Source organism: Perognathus longimembris, chromosome 23, assembly GCF_023159225.1.
Source record: "Perognathus longimembris pacificus isolate PPM17 chromosome 23, ASM2315922v1, whole genome shotgun sequence".
Classification (NCBI taxonomy): Eukaryota; Metazoa; Chordata; class Mammalia; order Rodentia; family Heteromyidae; genus Perognathus; species Perognathus longimembris.
This window is the reverse complement of record NC_063183.1, coordinates 31,694,179-31,712,691: the sequence shown is the minus strand read 5'-3', so window position 1 is coordinate 31,712,691 and position 18,513 is coordinate 31,694,179. Positions and strand designations below refer to the sequence as shown.

Sequence of the window (18,513 nt, the reverse complement as noted above, 5' to 3'; positions counted from 1 at the left end):
GTCTCAGATTTCCTAGCTGTCTGAACTGTGAGGAAACCCAGGCCTCTTCACTATAAGCAACTGGGTCTGCGGCAGTAACAGCAGCACAGCGGGCCGAGACAATGGCTGGTGGTCCACTGGGTGTTCTCTCTCTGATCCCCACGATGGTTAGGCTGCTTTCCTTTATCACACACATCTACAACCACTTTGGTTTCTTTCAGACAAGGTCTTACCATGTGGCTTATGTTGCCCAGGCTGGCCTCAAACCCCCAAATCTCCTGTTTTGGGATTACAGGTACATGTCAGAAGCACTTCTATTTATCTTTCCACAACTCAAAATGTAACTCTTGTTGGTCCAATATAAAATCTTGGGTTCATCTCTTTACTCCAGTCTCTCTTCTGTTTCAAGTCCTTGCACTTGCCAGGCAGGTGCCTCTACCACTTGAGCCATGTAAATGTGTGTCTGGTCCAGGCTGGCACTGCAATCTTCCTGATCTCTACCGCTACAGTAGCTGGGATTACGGGGACTAGCTCTTTTTTAATGGCCCTAAAAGGAGAACTAAGTGGATGAGCCAACATGAACTACTGTGCTAACACGATGACGAGGACTCCACTCAAGAGGGATGGCACACAACCCCAGCTCAAAGTGGACAAAAGCCGCGGGTCTCACCCATAGCCACCGGTATGTCTGTCCAGTTCAGGGCGCACTTCTGCGTGCAGATGCCTTCCTCGTTGAGCACCACGGTGAGATCATCCTGACCCACAGCCACTTTCCCATCTGCCAGGGGGGCAACTAAGGGCTCCAGCTGTTTTCCTGTTGGAAAGAGCTCTTTGATGGACCCCTTTCCATCCACCTGTTACAGGAGGACACAAAATGAGTCACCCAGCAATGCCCAAAGACACAGACATGGCCTGGAAAAATCCAGACAAAACCCCAAACCTAGAAGCAGCCAATCATGCTCCTTGTGTGACCCAAATATCTTTATCACAACGGAAAACTTGTTCTCTAGTAGAGAGCGAGCCTCTGTCTGGGCTAGTCACAATGCCAGAACCTGCAGCTTTCATACACCACAGGCGGGAGGCATATTAGGACTGTCATTTTGTCTACTGATTTCTCATAAAGTTCAACACAAACTTAGTACAGGATCCAGCAACCCCATTCCTAGGAGTCTGCCCAAAAGAACGAAAAATGTATCTTTATGCAAACCTGAGTGAAAGTGTTTCTAGCAGCCCTATTGATGGATAAACTCAGTGATACAAAATAAACATAACAAAGATGAATCTCAAATACATATGTTAAATGAAAGAAACCAGATTCAAGCAGCTACCCACTGCAGAATTCTATTTATGTGATATTCTAGGAGAGGCAAAAATCTAAGCCAGAGGATGAGGTAACACTGATCAAGATGTACTGTACTTATAATCTGACACATTGAACTGAAACCCCATTGTACAATTACATAAACAAAAAAATCAATACCACCAGGCGCCAGTGGGTGCCACACACCTGAAATCCTTGCTACTTAGGAGGCTGAGATCTGAGGGTCGTGGTTCAAAGTCAGCCCGGGCAGGAAAGTCTAAGAGTATGCCAATCAATCATTTTCCCCAAGGTAAACCAATAATATTGGCAAAATCCTAAAGCCTTACCCTGATCAGGTAATAGTCTCTCTTGAAGCCCACACAGATAGAGTTCTCACACCATGCCATGGACTTGGGCACATCGGGTACACTGAAGTCCCCCTAAAGAAAGAGCAGCAATTCAACAGAAAGATAGCATCTTTCCACCTTTCCACTTCCAACTGGGAAAATAACCCTCACACAATTCTCCCAGAAGCAGCAGGAAACCCCACTTTATATAAGTCACCCAGGAACTCAACAAAGTGCATTTAGAAAGGGTTGCAGCATTTTATCACAAAAGGACCTGCTGGTGCTCTCACGTACTTCCTGTCAAGAGGCTGGCTGGGCAAAACTACATGCCAGAGTCTTGAACTTCCCCAGAATCGCACAGGAAACAGGACATCTTTCTGGCCATGGGCTGACTGTAGCACCAGCTCCTACCTACAGGCAGGCACACGTGGACGTTACCTGCAGTTCATGAAACTCCCTGTCCTTCCAGAAGTAAAGCTGCAGTTTCTTTTTCACCGCCACACACAGCCGCAACACCTCCTCGCCCGTCTCCGTGTGCTGGGAAGAGACACCCAGAGCAAATGAGGTTGCACGTGCAATACTTGTCATATACAGTGGCAACCGCGTGACATATTTTCTACCTGGAAATGGACACAAAGCCATGCTGCCGGAAGAGCAGGGAAGAACGCTATTCTCTACCACCTGTCCAGAAACCCTTTATCCCCAAGGCTAGCTGCTAACCTAACCCCTACCACCATGTAGACAACTCAGGAAAATCCTCGGGTAGGGGAGGTCCTATCCTGTAGAATCACTTCCTCTTTTTTGGTTTGTTTGTTTTTAAAATGAAACTTGGGGCCTTGTACATGCCAGGCAAGTGTTCTATCATGAAGCCTCATCTCTAGCCCGTGGTTGTCGTGAGCTGAGTCAGGGATCAGCTGGTGTCAGTGATAACAGGCCCAATCTCAATCCTTTGAATGAGTTAGGGAAAGAAAATTCATATGACCAAAATAATGCAGTGTTAAAGCGAACCAAAAATGCTAAAAAGTCATCAGAGCTGAGTAGAGGGGTGAGGAAGATTATTTACTTATTTATTTAACTTATATTGTCGGTAATAGGGCTTGAACTCTGGGCCTGGGTGCTGTCCCTGAGCTCTTCAGCTCAAGGCTAGTACTCTACCACTCTGAGCCACAGCACCACTTCTGGTTTTCTGGTGGTTAATTGGAAGTAAGAGTCTCACAGACTTTCCTGCCTGGGCTGGCTTTGACCCGAGATCTTCAGATCTCAGCCTCCTGAGTAGCTAGGATTGCAGGCTTGAGCCACTGGAACCTGGCAGCAGATTTTGAAGAATGTACAGAAGATGAATTGGCCAGAAAAAGGAGAGATGCCGTGTGTATGTGCACATGTGCAGGTACACATATGCATATACGTGCTTGTGTGCGCCAGTCCTGGGGCTTGGTCTCTTGTTTGGCTTTTTCACTTAAGGCTATTACTCTACGACTCTGAGCCACAACTCTACTTATGGCTTTTCTGCGGTTAATTGGAGGTAAGATACATTTTATGGACTTTCCTGTCTAGACTGGCTTTCAACTACAATCCTCAAATCTCAGTTTCCTTGAATAGCTAGGATTACCAGTATGAGCTATGGGGGCCTGGCTGAGACAACTTTTTTTTTTCCAAACAATGAAAATTCCCTAAAGACAAAGACTATAGTAATCTGTTTATAACCAGTCAATTTGACATCACAAATAACTATGTTCATGATACTGCTACAGTCACACTTTCCCACCGATGGCACACTTCGGTGAGTTGAGTCCTATCATACAGATGTTTGCATTCTAATTAACACACATGTAGAGTTACTGCACACATTTCAACTCTGTACTGTAATGGAGGAAAGCCTAATCGAATCCTGAATTAAATACTGTCCTTGGAGTCTGCTGCTGGGGTCATCAGTGTGATTCTTCCCATGGAGGAAGAAGGAGTGAAGTAGGGGTGAAGGAGGACTGTACTGGGTAAAGCCCACTGCCGAAGCCCATCTGTCCACTCACCTGCAGGTCACATGTGAACAGCGACGCGCCCTTTGCCTTTGAAACCGTAGTGATTTGTTGAAATGTCAACAGGTCATGGACATAAATGTTGTTTTCTGTATGAGAGGAGGTAAAAGTCATCGTAAGTATTCAGCATTCTTTAATACAACTACTTCAAAACAAAAGACTGTAACTATGTAACCTCTACAAGAATCAAATGGCAGGTGTGGGTTGTGCTGTCATGTCGGTTTCATTAGCTACATAGGCGGACTTCAGTGAAAGCCCTCTCCCACTTCCAAAGCATGGTCACATTTGCCTCTCTCAAATCTGGAAAATGTACAACATGGTATATGTGCAAGAAATGACTTTCAAAGCTATTTACATTAGGAAGCCCCAGTTACAAAAAAGAAATACTCTGTGAATTTGGTATACTCCCACAGGAAAGATTTAAAGATTTGTCTGAGCAAAGCTAGCAAAATAATACCATCATCCTGCGTGACAGAACTTTGTCGCAAGACTCCTCATGGAGTTGGAACAGCACAAAATCCTATATATGCTAGTCATTCCTATTCCTACACACCTATGAAAAAAGGCTTAATTTGTAAGTTGAGCATGGTAAGAAATTAAAAACAATAGCAAATAACAAAATAGGACAATTATACTATAATCTAATTTATGTGGATACAGTATTTCTCTCTCACAAAATAGCTAATTGTTCTGTCTTGCAGCCCTTTTCTCAACCCCACCACTAAGAAGAGGTAACTGACACTACAGGGAGTGAATTGTAGGTAAGAAGATGACTGCACTGTCATTTGGCCTCACCTAGTTTTATTTTATTATTCTTTTTAGTCAGTCATGGGGCTTGAACTCAGGGCCTGGGCACTGTCCCTGAACTTTTTTGCTCAAGGCTAGTGCTCTATCACTTTGAGCCACAGGGCCACTTTCAGTTTTTTGGTGGTTAATTGGAGATAAAAGAGCCTCCCAGAGATTCTTGCCAGGGCAGGCTTCGAACCATGACGCTTAGATCTCAGCCTCCTGAGCAGCGAGGATTATAAGTGTGAGCCACCAGAGCCAGGCTTCACATTAGCTTTAGTTACAAACAGTAATTGCTTACACGTTCACACATGAACCTACGCTAACTGATTCTGCTACTTGGGGCCTAGGCTCAGCAGCAAGGTGAGACAAGCTTCTAGTCCTCTCTTGCTGAGAAAAGGCATTTCTGAGAAACCACGGCTTTTCAAACAAGGCCCGGAGCAGCCTGGCCTCCATCTGATGACACATCACCTTCCACCCCAGAGCCCGATCTGGCCCCATGGTGGGAACAACCTGCCAGGGCTGTTTCCTTTGGTAATGCTCAGCCTCCTCTCTTCCTGTGGAAATTCTAGTCATCCGCCAGCCAGCAAAGCTCTCCCATTACTAAGACCCCACGGCACTGTCCTACGTTCCCACTGTCACTTAACACTATGCGGCATGAGGCCGCAGTGGCGCCGTGGCTCAAGTGGCAGAATGCTACCCTTGAGCAAAAAAGCTCAGGGACAGCGCCCAGCACTGACACAGAAAAAAACAAACAAAAAACAGTGGGTGGAATGATTACTTCCTGTTATAATGGTCTTCATAGCCAGAATTTAAGTATCAAAAATATCAAAGATTCTTAAATTCTCCCTGGAACTTGACAATCCCAATGTCTAGTTCAGGCTTTGCAGAGTATGGCTCAACACACCCTTGATATATTGAAGGAATGAAGTGAGAAACCTGGGAGAACAGAGGTCTTTCTAGGAGATGCTGCTACCCACATGTGGTTCAGAAAACACCAGCTCACTGTTAATTACCATCACAATGAAGTAACCTGAGAGGGTTACTTCAGTCACACAGTGTTTGTGCTTTGATACTTGAAATACAAAAGCAACCTCTTTCTTACCTAACAAGCTGACTAGAATCTTAAACTGGGAAACCACATGGATCTGGAAAACAGCAAATCATTAGACTCAATTAAGCATTTCTAACAAAGTTTAGCAAAGGCCCATTTGAACAGTGATAAAAAAGGGACGGACGAGTCTGTATCAGTTACAGGCAGATGACTCATTTTGATATCCAACCACAATTTCTGCTTGTGAAAGAGGATTGTGGGCACTTGATACATAGGCAACCCTACAGAAATGGAAGTTTTTTTTTTTGGCCAGTCCTGGGGCTTGGACTCAGGGCCTGAGCACTGTCCCTGGCTTCTTTTTGCTCAAGGCTAGCACTCTGCCACTTGAGCCACAGCGCCGCTTCTGGCCGTTTTCTGTATATGTGGTGCTGGGGAATCGAACCTAGGGCCTCGTGTATCCAAGGCAGGCACTCTTGCCACTAGGCTATATCCCCAGCCCCCAGAAATGGAAGTTTCAAAGAGGATTTAATGAGAGGCTGGGAATATGACCTAGTGGCAAGAGTGCTTGCCTCGTATACATGAAGCCCTGGGTTAGATTCCTCAGTACCATGTATGTAGAAAAGCGCCAGTAGTGGCGCTGTGGCTCAAGTGGCAGAGTGCTAGCCTTGAGCAAAAAGAAGCCAGGGACAGTGCTCAGGACCGGAGTTCAAGGCCCAGGACTGGCCAAAAAACAAACCAAACAAACAAAAAGGAGGATTTAATGAGTTAATAAATAACATTATTATTAAAGGTCCGCCTTTGGAGGGAGCTATGGTGTGAATGTGTTGAAAGCTTGGTTCTAGAGTGGTGATGTTAAGAGGTGGGGCATGTAGTCAAGAGGGAATCAAGTAGTTCTCATGAGACCCTGGAACTGGTTCTCAAGAGAGGCTGTTGTAAAAGAGCAAGTCCTTTTCTGACTCACTCCCTGGCTTCCCACTTGGGAACATGAGCCTTCCCCCTCTTAGAGTGCTCCTGCCATGAGAAATTTCCCCAGATCAGTACCTGCCTTGAACACCGAGAAACTCTTTTTTTTTTTTTTTTTTAACAGTAGTCTGGTTTAGACACTGTTATAATAATGAAAACAGACCATTAGAGCAGTCTCAGGTGAGTCAAATATCATCATAGTTATAACCATTACTGCTTACCTGCTGGATCTTTTTGGAGAAGTTCTTATTGGACTTCTCTAGTGTCACTTCAAACCTGTTGCAACCTATGGAGAAGAATAAACATGGGTACATACAGGAGCAACACAAACACTGTTTTATTCTACTTTCCTACATAAACCTTCAAAATTCCGAGAAGACTAGAAGTCAGAGATCTGACAGGCAGCTTCCTTTACGAAGCACAGAGGGCTTTCCACTCCAATTTGAGAAGACATGCGCCGTTGGTGTCCGCAGAAAGACTGACACAAAGTTCACTGAAGCAGCAAGGTACTTGTGAGTCTGACAATCTTCCCCACAAAATACCTTGGCAAAGTGTTTTGTAAGGAAGAGTATAGACATTAATAGTCAAATCTAAGAGCCCAAGCAGTGAAAACCAGCCAGAAGCATACTTACACCTTAGACCAGCTACCCTATGCCTACACCACAGGGACAGAGCCACAATGAACACCGTCTCCAGAGCTAGTGCAGTGTAAGGAGCTACACTTACTGCCACTTTCAGGTGATGCTACATCTGTTGGCACTGTCACAAGAAAGGGGAAGAGAGTTATGGTCGTAGGAACTTGTAACCCAGGCTTTACTGGAGATGACAAAACTATAAACTAAACTCACCTAACATGGGAGTTACAGTCCAGAGAACCCCACAACAGGTGAAAACCCACAAAGTAGCAGTGTTATATTTATTATTTGTATATATATTTTAGGCTTTATAAACCCTTTCTACTCTTTTTTTGGGGTTGTTCTTTTTTTTTTCTAATTTTTATTATCAAACTGATGTACAGAGAGGTTACAGTTTCATATGTTAGGCATTGGATCCCTTTCTACTCTTATATAAACCTTTCCCACTCTCTTATTAACCTCAACATTTTTATATTATTTCACATTTTTAGGCAAAAATCATGAAAATAATATATAAATACCTATATTTCACAAAATCCTGCTATACAGTGAAAACTCTGCAATACAGAATTAGACATATATTTTTTTAAAACCTACGATACCAGTGAAGCCCCACTAAGTGAACTGTGATAGAGCGAGGGATGAATGTATTCAGTCCCAGAAGTCACTAAAGAATCAGAGAAATGGAGCTGGGAATGTGGCTTAGTGGTAGAGTGCTTGCCTAGCATGCACAAAGCCCTGGGCTCAATTCCTCAGCACCACATAAACAGAAAAAGCCAGAGGGGTGTTGTGGCTCAAGTGGTAGAGTGCTAGCATTAAGCAAAAAGAAGCCAGGGCTAATGCTCAGGCCTTGAGTCCAAGCCCCAGGAATGGAAAAAATAAAATAAAATTCACTGGTCTAAGCAAAGGAAGGGGTGACATCGTTCAAAAAAGAAATATGCTCATCATCTAACTTATGAGATGGTAACCCCTCGAACAACACCTTAATAATAACAATAAAATTATATATTTAAAAAAATCCACTGGTCTGGCTGGGAATGTGGCCTAGTGGTAGAGTGCTTACCTAGCATGCATGAAGCCCTGGGTTCGATTCCTCAGCACCACATATTTTTAAAAAGCCAGAAGTGGCCCTGTGGCTCAAGAGGTAGAGTGCTAGCCTTGAGCAAAAAGAAGCCAGGGACAGTGCTCAGGCCCTGAGTCCAAGCCCCAGGACTGCCAAAAAAAAAAAAAAAATCTACTGGTTTATCTTCTACTTTGAATGGATCTTTTGCTTACACTTGACAGGAACTTCATGTGTTGATCATCTGGAAAATATTGTTTCTACCAGTCATATAATTTTCCAAACGCAGGCACATTTAATTATAGAATATTGACATTCACGTTCATTATTATCATCTTATACTGTTAAGAATCCGTCAAGTTCATGGAAATGGCTATGTTTCCACAACTCTAATTCTCTCCTGAACTTTATCATTTCTAACAAATACTGCCAGTTGTTCTCTTTGAAGTGATGAGGCTTAATTTTTGAAGAAAAATTGCCAAATACCCAATCTGAAAAATCAATGTCATTCTTTCAAGCAAAAAAGACACTCTGTGAAAACATTGGCCAGGTCATCAAGTCACTCAACCACACAAGAAGTATTTCCTCCCCCCGCACCCCCCCCCCCACAGCCATCGGCCACATGCATCTTGGTATCTGGCAGGAATATTGTGTGTGTTTCCCATTACATCAGAAAGGATTGCTTAAGACATGTTACCAGAGATCAAAATACAAAGCAATGATAACTTTTACTGTTACACCAAGATCATTCTTAGGCGAAACTACCTTAAGATAAACAAACCCCCAAACAAACTTTACCACTATGAGTACATGGTAAAGAATAAGCAATGGCCACCTACCCAGACTAGCACCACTGCCTTGGAGGGCCAGCAGACTTAATTACTATTACTTTTGTACCGTCACTGCAAGTGGCAATACAATAAGAACGAGCACTGTGGTGTTTCTGTGAACTTAGTTTTGTGAGGCTTCCTCCAGAAGGAACTTGGGGACATCCAGGGACTAGAGACCACTGGTGCTCTCCAGTGACAACACAACTGAAATTAACCTAGAGCTGTTACGGTGTCAGATGTGCGATGGAGATGCTCATTGGGCTGAAAGCTACGAATCTGCTTCTTGTAGGCTTACTGTGGTTGGCTAATGATAGTTGGCTTCAACAGTTTGCTTTAGGACATAGCATCCAAACACCGATTTTCCATAAAGACAGCATAAAATTAGGAAAAGGGAATAAAGAGCTTTTTTATGCAATAAAGGAAAAGATATTACTCAAGAGGCTGAGATCTGAGGATTGAGGTTGAAAGCCATCCTAGGTAGGAAAGTCTGTGAGACTCTTACCTCCAATTAAACACCAAAAAAAACTGGAAGTGAAGCTATGGCTAAAAGTGGTAGAGCACTAGCACTGAGCAAGAGAGCTCAGGGACAGCACCCAGGACCTGAATTCAAGCCTCAAGACTAACCAAAAAGGAAATTAAAAAAAAAGATAGATACTCTTTAGCAGAATAAGTTTCAAATACTTCACTTATTATTGATTAGAGCTTTAGGATTCAAAGTTCTTGCAAGCCTATTACGGTATGTAGCCTCAACAATCTGGTGAGACAGAGTTTAGAGAAGAGAAAGCTGACATTGAAAGGGCCTGCACACAGTCACATGGCTGGAGAGAAGCAAAACTGTCCGCAAACCCACATCTTCTCCTTCCAGGCTACCGCTCACAAGCCAGTGAGCTCGACATCCAAGGCTCCTCATTTCCCCTCCCACAGCACGCCAATCACCCATGAGACTCATTTCCATCACTGGTACTCCTTACCAGGGGAAGTGGGGGGGGGGGGAGGGGAGGAGGACCGGAATGCAGTTTGGAAAACAGAACAGAACAGCTCTGGGGACTGTTACACGCTCGTCCCCCTTTTCCCTCCATGCTCCCTTACATCAATGTAGCATGAACCACCGATTTCAAGCTGTGCATCAGTCAAATCAAAACTTTTCTTTTTTGCATGCACATTAGCCATCTTTCGGAGTTCTAGAAAACTCGACACTTACCAACATCCTTCCGAATCCTATAGAGAAGAAGATGTCCTTGTTTGGTTCCAACAAGAAGCCATTCCTCTGCAAAACAAAGAGCACAGAGAAAAGACAATTAGCTTTAGTAAAGCCTTACTTCTTTAGCTGGTAAATTTCTCTGTAATAACCAAAGAATCTAGCAAATGGTTGCTTCTGGTAGCAAGTTTCATGCAAACCAAAGGAATATATTTTTATTTTATTTTATTTTACTTTATTTTTTGCCAGTCCTGGGGCTTGGGACTCAGGGCCTGAGCACTGTCCCTGGCTTTTTACTCAAGGCTAGCACTATGACTCTTGAGCCACAGCACCACTTCTGGCTTTTTCTACGTATGTGGTACTAAGGAATCAAACCCAGGGCTTCATGTATACGAGGTAAGCACTCTACCGTTAAGCCACATTCCCAGCCCCAAAGGAATATTTATATGCAAGAAATGTAAGAGATGAACAATAAGCAAATACACTGTGTCTCTGGCATGAAGATGGCTTTAGGAAATACACTGAAAAATGTTTTTAAAAAATAAGAGACAGAGGAGGAACAGGTAATAAGAGAATTGAGGGGATTAATTAATCTGATTAAAGTATAATAAATGCTGTATGAAATTCCTTTGTACAACTAATATGCACTGAAAACAGAATGAAAAAAAAAAAGAAATGTGTGGGAGGGCTGTGATTGTGGCTCAGTGGCAGAGTGTCTAGAATGCACAAAGTCCCAGGGTTGATCTGCAGCACTGCAAAGAAAAGGGGGAGAAAAGAAGAGAAATGTCTGAGAATGAGTCCAAGAAGAATTACTAGGTTAGAGATGTTGAGAGAATCCCTGGCTTCACTGTCTCAAAATTAAACTGATCAAAAAGATATAAGGACTTTTTGCTGGGATTTTTTTTTTCTCCCTTCACTTCTCCTTTCACACAAATAGCCCGGGACATTTGTGTTAGCAGCCCCGTCACTGATAATCACTGAATTCTCCTTAAAGAACCAAAGGACAGCCCACAAAGGACAAGAGTTACCCCAGTATGGGCACCAGCCTGAAACTGCTGCGGTGCATGCTGTCTTGCTTGCCTTTTGCTTCCATGGATGCTGCAGTGAGCTTTGGGATCTGCTCTTGATCCATAGCTTTAGAGTGCTCTTCCGCAGCTTCTCCTTCCTCGTGGTGGGTGACGTACCCATCACTGTGGATTCAGTGATCGTGGTGGTTGTCTTTCTGGGCTACAAGGGCTCTACCAAGAATAACTGCTGGCTGATGTCCTATGTTCTGTTGCTCATTATCCTCCTTGCTGAGGTAACTTTGTCATCCTGCTCTTCATGCGTGAACAAGGGTTACAGGCTATGTGGCTGAGGGCCTGACCAACACATCCAATGTTACCAGCCAACAAACAGCACCAAGGTGGCAGGAGACACTATCTAGTCATTTCTGCGTTGTTGCAGTATAAATGGCACAGTTCTGTACTGGGCCAATCTCACTGATACCTTGTCCCTAAGATCCACTAATAAAGGGTTTCGTTCTCCCTTCTTACATATCAGAATGACGACCATCTGTGTTCATGTGACCCAGGGACGGGGGATGGATGGCCTCTGCTGAGACCCTGTACTGCCAGACTGAGAAACCCACCCAGGTCCTAGAGCTGAGAACCGCACCTGCCTCATTTCACCTCTGGAAAGCCAAACCACGTAGAGCACGAAGCCCCAAAGATCACCAGCTGGCCTGCTCCTCCTTTCATCTTTTCCTTGGGTCCCTTGTCTTATACAACCAGAGAAGGGGGTGTCAGCTTAGCACCCCATCTCAGGCAACACAATCCACTCACCTACTGATGGCATCAAACATGTCTCTCAAGATGGTGATTTTTAGACATGAGAGGTGGTGAGAAAACCCACAGCGTGAGTAGCTGGAGATAAAAGGGTAGGTCCTGGACTGAATCTGCATCTTCTGATTGTGAAATCAACTGTAAACCATGCCCAGATCATTGCCACAAGCTTCTGTTTACTTCTGACCAGGAGTCTCAGCTATAGGGATGACAGTGTTCTTTCTTCAAAGGGCAAGATTTTATTTCAATCTCCTCACTCAAATGTCTTACTTGTTTAAGACATCCTAGAAAGGCCTATCCAGTGATTCATATCCTGACTTCAGCCAGCCTCAGCCTGAGCTATGCAGCCACGGAGGAACCTAGAAGCACTAATACTTAGCAGCACCAGTGATGAATTAGCTAAAAAACCATACTTGGCTTATAACTCTTATGGTTAATTGTACAACCTTTATTGAACATTGGAGGTTATTCCAGAAAATAAAATGCTAAATCCATCTTATGCTACTCCAATAACTAACACTCAACTCTCCTTGAAGTACAACAGTTTTTTAACTCTTCATTTATAGATAAGGAAGTAGAGGGCTAGGAGATATATAGCTTGTCCATACACGAGGGGTAGTAGATGGCAGAGCTGGGATTCTAACCTCAATCAATCTAACTTCTAATCCCACACTGTGATGCACTTGCTAAGGCATCCATGTCCAAGGACGGGTGTGGGCCAGAGGGTGTCTGAAAGGCAGTAGTTATATTTATGAAAACAGATCAGGTTTCATATTAGGGACATTTCTCCAGGTAGATGTCCTTAGTCATCCAGAAAAAGTGATTCTGTTTTCTTCTATATTTCAAAAGGAAAAGCAGGACAACAGAAAGCAAGACACTGATGCTCTTAATAAAGTATACTGAAATAAAAATACTCTATTAAGGGCTGGGGATATGGCCTAGTGGCAAGAGTGCCTGCCTCATACACATGAGGCCCTGGGTTCGATTCCCCAGCACCACATATACAGAAAATGGCCAGAAGTGGCGCTGTGGCTCAAGTGGCAGAGTGCTAGCCTTGAGCAAAAAAGAAGCCAGGGACAGTGCTCAGGCCCTGAGTCCACGCCCCAGGACTGGCCAAAAAAAAAAAAAAATACTCTATTAAGATGGAAACAGGAGGATTTTATTGTTGTTGTTATGTTTAATGTACTAGGTGAATTTCCTATGGCATAGCCCCTGTGGTCACTGTATATGATTTTGGTACAGTGGACATTGTATATATGTTTATCAGAGCTAGGGAAGGGAAAGAAAAATGAGGGAGGGTGTAGCAAATCAGACAAGAAATGTACTCACTAACTTATTATGTAACTATAACCCTCTGTACATCACCTTGACAATAACATTTTTTTAAAAACTCTGTTAGCAATAATACATTGTTGGAAGATTTTGCTGAAGTAGAACATGGAAAACTCTATTCAGTTCATATGTCTGCTCGGAAGAAAGCATTACTGTGGTATCCTGACTTCAGCCAGCCAGTTTTTGAAGAAAATTCCCATTTCTTTTAAAATTAGGAATAGTTTGAGCCATTTTACTAGACATCCATATAAAGATGCTCAATTACACAATTCTGGAGTTTAGGGAGAAACAATCAGTGATTCTCCATACTTCCATTTCCCTGTTCCTGCACGACCTGACTTACAAGAGTTCCTGGATAAACTTGCTACCTCAAGCAATAACTATTTGCTAAAGTTTGAAAATAGGGCTGGGGATATGGCCTAGTGGCAAGAGTGCTTGACTCGTATACATGAGGCCCTGGGTTCAATTCCCCAGCACCACATATACAGAAAATGGCCAGAAGTGGCGCTGTGGCTCAAGTGGCAGAGTGCTAATCCTGAGCAAGAAGCCAGGGACAGTGCTCAGGCCCTGAGTCCAAGCCCCAGGACTGGCCAAAAAAAAAATAAAATAAACTCATTTTGACACAAGAGGAAGTATAGCCCAATACCTACTACAGTAAGGCAAAACTTCTCCATTTGGTGAGTAATGAAAACAGGACAAAAGTATCTACTGTTTCGAAGTTGTGTTAGTGAAAAGTACAGGTAAAAGAATGTTCAACCCAGACAGAGTGGCGTTAAAGAGATTCCTATGAAGGACTGGAGTCAGTATTTTTTTTTTCTCCCACTACTAGGGCATGAACTTGGAGACTTGTACTCTAGCTGGGTTTTGTTTTATTTATTGTCAAAGTGATGTACAGAGAGGTTACAGTTTCATACATTAGGTTTTCGGTACATTTCTTGTACTGTCTGTTACCTCCTCCCTCATTCCCCCCCCTCCCCCGATGAGTTGTTCAGTTGGTTTACATCAAATGGTTTTTGCAAGTATTGCTTTTGGAGTCATTTATCTTTTTATCGGTTGTCTTTCGATTTTGATATTCCCTTTCACTTCTCTAGTTCTAATACCAGTATATACAATATCCAGTGTACTCAGATGAGACACAGTGATAGTGTGGGTACAACCACAGGAAGGGGATACAAGAGGATCATCAACAATAGAAGCTATGGTTTCACATGGCATGTTGAAAGTGATTAAAACAGTGATATAACAGTTGTTTCCATAACATGGAGTTCATTTCACTTAGCATCATCTTATGCGTTCATAGGGGCATAGCTATGAGGCTCTTGTGATCTTCTGCTGTGACTAGCCTAAACCTGTGCTAATTATTCCCTATGAGGGAGACCATAGAGTCCATGTTTCTTTGGGTCTGGCTCACTTCACTTAGTATAATTTTTTCCAAGTCCTTCCACTTCCTTATGAATGGGGCAATGTCATTCTTCCTGATATAGGCATAAAATTCCATTGTGTATATGTACCACATTTTCCTGATCCATTCATCTACTGAGGGGAATCTGGATTGGTTCCATATTTTAACTATGACAAATTGTGCTGCGATGAACATTGTTGTGCTGGTGGCTTTAGTGTGATCTTGTTTGTGGTCTTTTGGGTAGATGCCCAAAAGTGGGGTTGCTGGGTCATAGGGGAGCTCTATGTTTAGCCTCCTGAGGAATCTCCATACTGCTTTCCAGAGTGGCTGAACCAGTTTACATTCCCACCAACAATGAAGTAGGGTTCCCTTTTGGCCACAACCCATCCAACATTTGTCATTGTTAGTTTTCTTGATATAGGACATTCTTACTGGGGTGAGATGGAATCTCAATGTTGTTTTGATTTGCATTTCTTTTATGGCCAGTGATGTAGAGCATTTTTTCATATGTCTCTTGGCCATTCTCATTTCCTCATCAGAGAAGTAAGTCTCTTTTTAAATCTTTAGCCCACTTGTTGAGGGGGCTGTGGGTTCTTTGTGGTTTTGTTTTGGAGGAATTTAACTTTTTTAGTTCTGCACATATTTTAGATATGAGGCCTTTGTCAGTTGAATGGCCGGTAAAGATCTCCCAATCTGTGGGCTTTCTGTTTATCTTGCGAGCTAGGTCCTTTGTCCTGCAGAAGCTCTGCAGTTTGATGCAATTCCATTTGTCCATCCTTTCCTTGATTTGTAGCATTTCTGGGTCTTTGTTAAGGAAGTTTCACCCTGTGCCAAGGAGCCCAAGTGTTTCCCCTACTCCTTCTTGTAGTGTTTTCAGGGTATCTGTTTTTATTTCGAGGTCTTTGATCCATTTGGAATTGATTTTGGTGCAGGGTGATATATAAGGATCTAGTTTTGTTTTTTCCTTTCCTTTTCTTTCTTTCTCAGGGCTGGTGTTCTACCACCTGAGCCACATCTCCACTTCTGGCTTTTTGCTAGACAATTGGTGGGTAAGAGTTTTGAAGACTCTTCTGTTTAGGCTGGTTTCAAACAAGGATCATCAGTTCTCAACCTCCTGAGTAGCTAGGATTATAGGCATAAGCCACTAACACGCAACAAAGAGTTGGTAGTCAGACAAGCTAAGTCATGTGTGATAAGCAGTGTTCATCCTTCTCAGAGGCATATGCCTAAGGCTAATTTGGGAACATTTGCAGGCTTCAGTAATAGACAGCTTATGTCTCTAGTATCACTCATCTTGTATCACAATTTGTTCACATTTTTGTTCCCCACTTTTTTTTTGGCCAGTCCTGGGGCTTGGACTAAGGGCCTGAGCACTGTCCCTGGCTTCTCTTTGCTCAAGGCTAGCACTCTGCCACTTGAGCCACAGCACCACTTCTGGCCATTTTCTGTATTATGTGGGGCTTAGGGAATTGAACCCAGGGCTTCATGTATGGGAGACAAGTACTCTTGCCACTAGGTCATATCCCCAGCCTGTTCCCCACATTTTTGAGTGTGCTCTAGGAACACACTTTTATATTCATTCTGTCCCTAGCAGAGAGAATGGCTCTAGGTGCCTAATACATACTTGATAAAGAAACAAGGAAATATTTCTATGTATTACCTCAGGTTTTTCATTGTGTTAATTTCTTCCAAGAGCATTTTCCTCCAGGATATGGAGGGTTTCTTGAAATGTCTGGAGGAAGATCCTCTCTAATGGACTGGGGCAGCTTTTTGGGGAGATATAATTTGAGAGAGGTTGGTAGTAAAGCAGGTGCGGCACACGTTAAGGTAAAGCCTTGTAGTGAAGGAACCCAGATGAAGAGACAATAAAAATTCTGCAAGGATGAGTGGGTGGCAGTGTTAATTGGTAGTGGACAGGATGCCAGTCACCACCAGTATCCCATGGGGCTCATTCTGGGTGTCCTGCTTGGTGTAGAATCTGATTAAGTAAGGGTTTAAGCTACCTTTATAAAGGCCCTTCATTTGTGGACATTAGCAGACTGAAGGACTTCTACGTGGCTCTTAGGGACTCTGATCAGAAACAGCCACTCATGGGTAAATTAGAAATTATTGTAGTTGACAGCCAAGGTTTTTTTTTTTTTTTTTTTTTTTGGCCAGTCCTGGGCCTTGGACTCAGGGCCTGAGCACTGTCCCTGGCTTCTTCCCGCTCAAGGCTAGCACTCTGCCACTTGAGCCACAGCGCCGCTTCTGGCCGTTTTCTGTATATGTGGTGCTGGGGATTCGAACCTAGGGCCTCGTGTATCCGAGGCAGGCACTCTTGCCACTAGGCTATATCCCCAGCCCCGACAGCCAAGGTTTTAAACTCCTGAAATCCAGAACATAGAAGATGCCTGCCTGTGCTAGTCAATCCCAAAATGTATTATAAATTTTGTGGATTAGGTTTCCTGACAATCAGTTATGATGCTCTTCTACATACCGTGGGGTAACTTGGGCACTGTGGTTATAAGACAATCACTCTGCTAGATTAAGAGTTAAGAGTCTGAGGACACAGGTGGCTCACATCTATAATCCTAGCTATTCAGGAGGCCGAGATCTGAGGATAACAGCTGGAAGCTAGCACTGGCAGAAAAATCCTCCTGAGACTCTTATCTGCAATTAAAGACTCAAAAATGGGAAGTGGAGCTATGCCTCAAAGTAGTAGACTGCTAGCCCAGAGCAAGAGCTCAGGGATAGCACCCAGTTCCTGAGTTCAAGTCCCATAAGTAAAAGGAAAAAAAAAAAAAGGAATATGTCTATGGGTAGATTTTTTAGATTCATATTCTGTCCTGGAAAAAAAGGATTTTTGCTTGTTTTTGTGTTGCTGGTTAAGACAAATTTACCCCATCCCCTGGACACACACACTTTTTTTGGGGGGGGGGGGAGGGGGATGGGTCCTAGGGTTGAACTCAGAGCCTGGGCACTGTCCCTGAGCTTCTTTGTGCTCACAGATAGGGCTCTGTCACCTGAGTCACAGTACCACTTCCGACTTTTTCTGAGAAGTTTATTACAGATAGAGTCTCCTGGACTTTCCTGCCTGGGTTGGCTTCAAACTACAATCCTCAAACTCAGCCGGGTTATCATCTTCCCCTTTAAAAGACAAGTTATTCTTTGTTTGGGAGAGTCCCTTATCTTGATTCCACTCTGAAGGCCCAACCATAAATAAAAAATTTTCAGTCGTGACACTGGTCGAGATGCATTGTACTTTGAACATGGCTAGTGAAATCTGAAACCCCTTTGTACAAGGCTGGGAATGTGGCTTAGCGGTAGAATGCTTGCCTAGTATGCATGAAGCCCTGGGTTCAATTCCTCAGCACCACATATACAGAAAAAGCCCGAAGTAGCACTGTGGCTCCAGAGAGGTAAGAGTGCTAGCTCTGAGCAAAAAGAAGCCAAGGACAGCGCCCAGGCCCTGAGTCCAAGCCCCAGGACTGACCCCACCCCCACCCCAATTACCTAATCAGCTTTCTTTTTCTTAAAGTAGGGAGAACTGGGGAAGGGGATACATTGTCCAAAGAAGAAATGTACTCACTACATAACTTATGTAACTGTAGCTCCTCTCTACATCACCTTTATAATAACAATGAAAAAGCTTTGAGAAAAGAGGATATGAGCTACCCCCTAGCAAAGAAAAGTCAACTACAAGTGTACACTTACAGGGAAAGGCATATGGTTATAACTTAATCAATGCCCAAGAGATAGTCTGTCTTTCACGTAGAAAACAACACAAGCATC

The 18,513-nt window shown here is 43.5% G+C and overlaps 1 protein-coding gene across 1 annotated transcript in view; it reads right to left on the bottom strand.

Annotated features, from left to right (window-relative positions):
• The window catches only part of Vps39 (VPS39 subunit of HOPS complex), a 35,630-nt gene that overhangs the window by 16,603 nt on the left and 514 nt on the right, over window positions 1-18,513 (bottom strand). The window contains exons 2-8 of the mRNA XM_048332888.1: window positions 10,189-10,254; window positions 6,684-6,748; window positions 5,551-5,593; window positions 3,654-3,748; window positions 2,065-2,163; window positions 1,627-1,719; window positions 650-833 (exon numbers count right to left, since the gene is read on the bottom strand). Of these exons, the coding sequence (XP_048188845.1) occupies window positions 650-833; window positions 1,627-1,719; window positions 2,065-2,163; window positions 3,654-3,748; window positions 5,551-5,593; window positions 6,684-6,748; window positions 10,189-10,254 (645 nt within the window). The remainder of the gene's footprint in view (window positions 1-649; window positions 834-1,626; window positions 1,720-2,064; window positions 2,164-3,653; window positions 3,749-5,550; window positions 5,594-6,683; window positions 6,749-10,188; window positions 10,255-18,513) is intronic.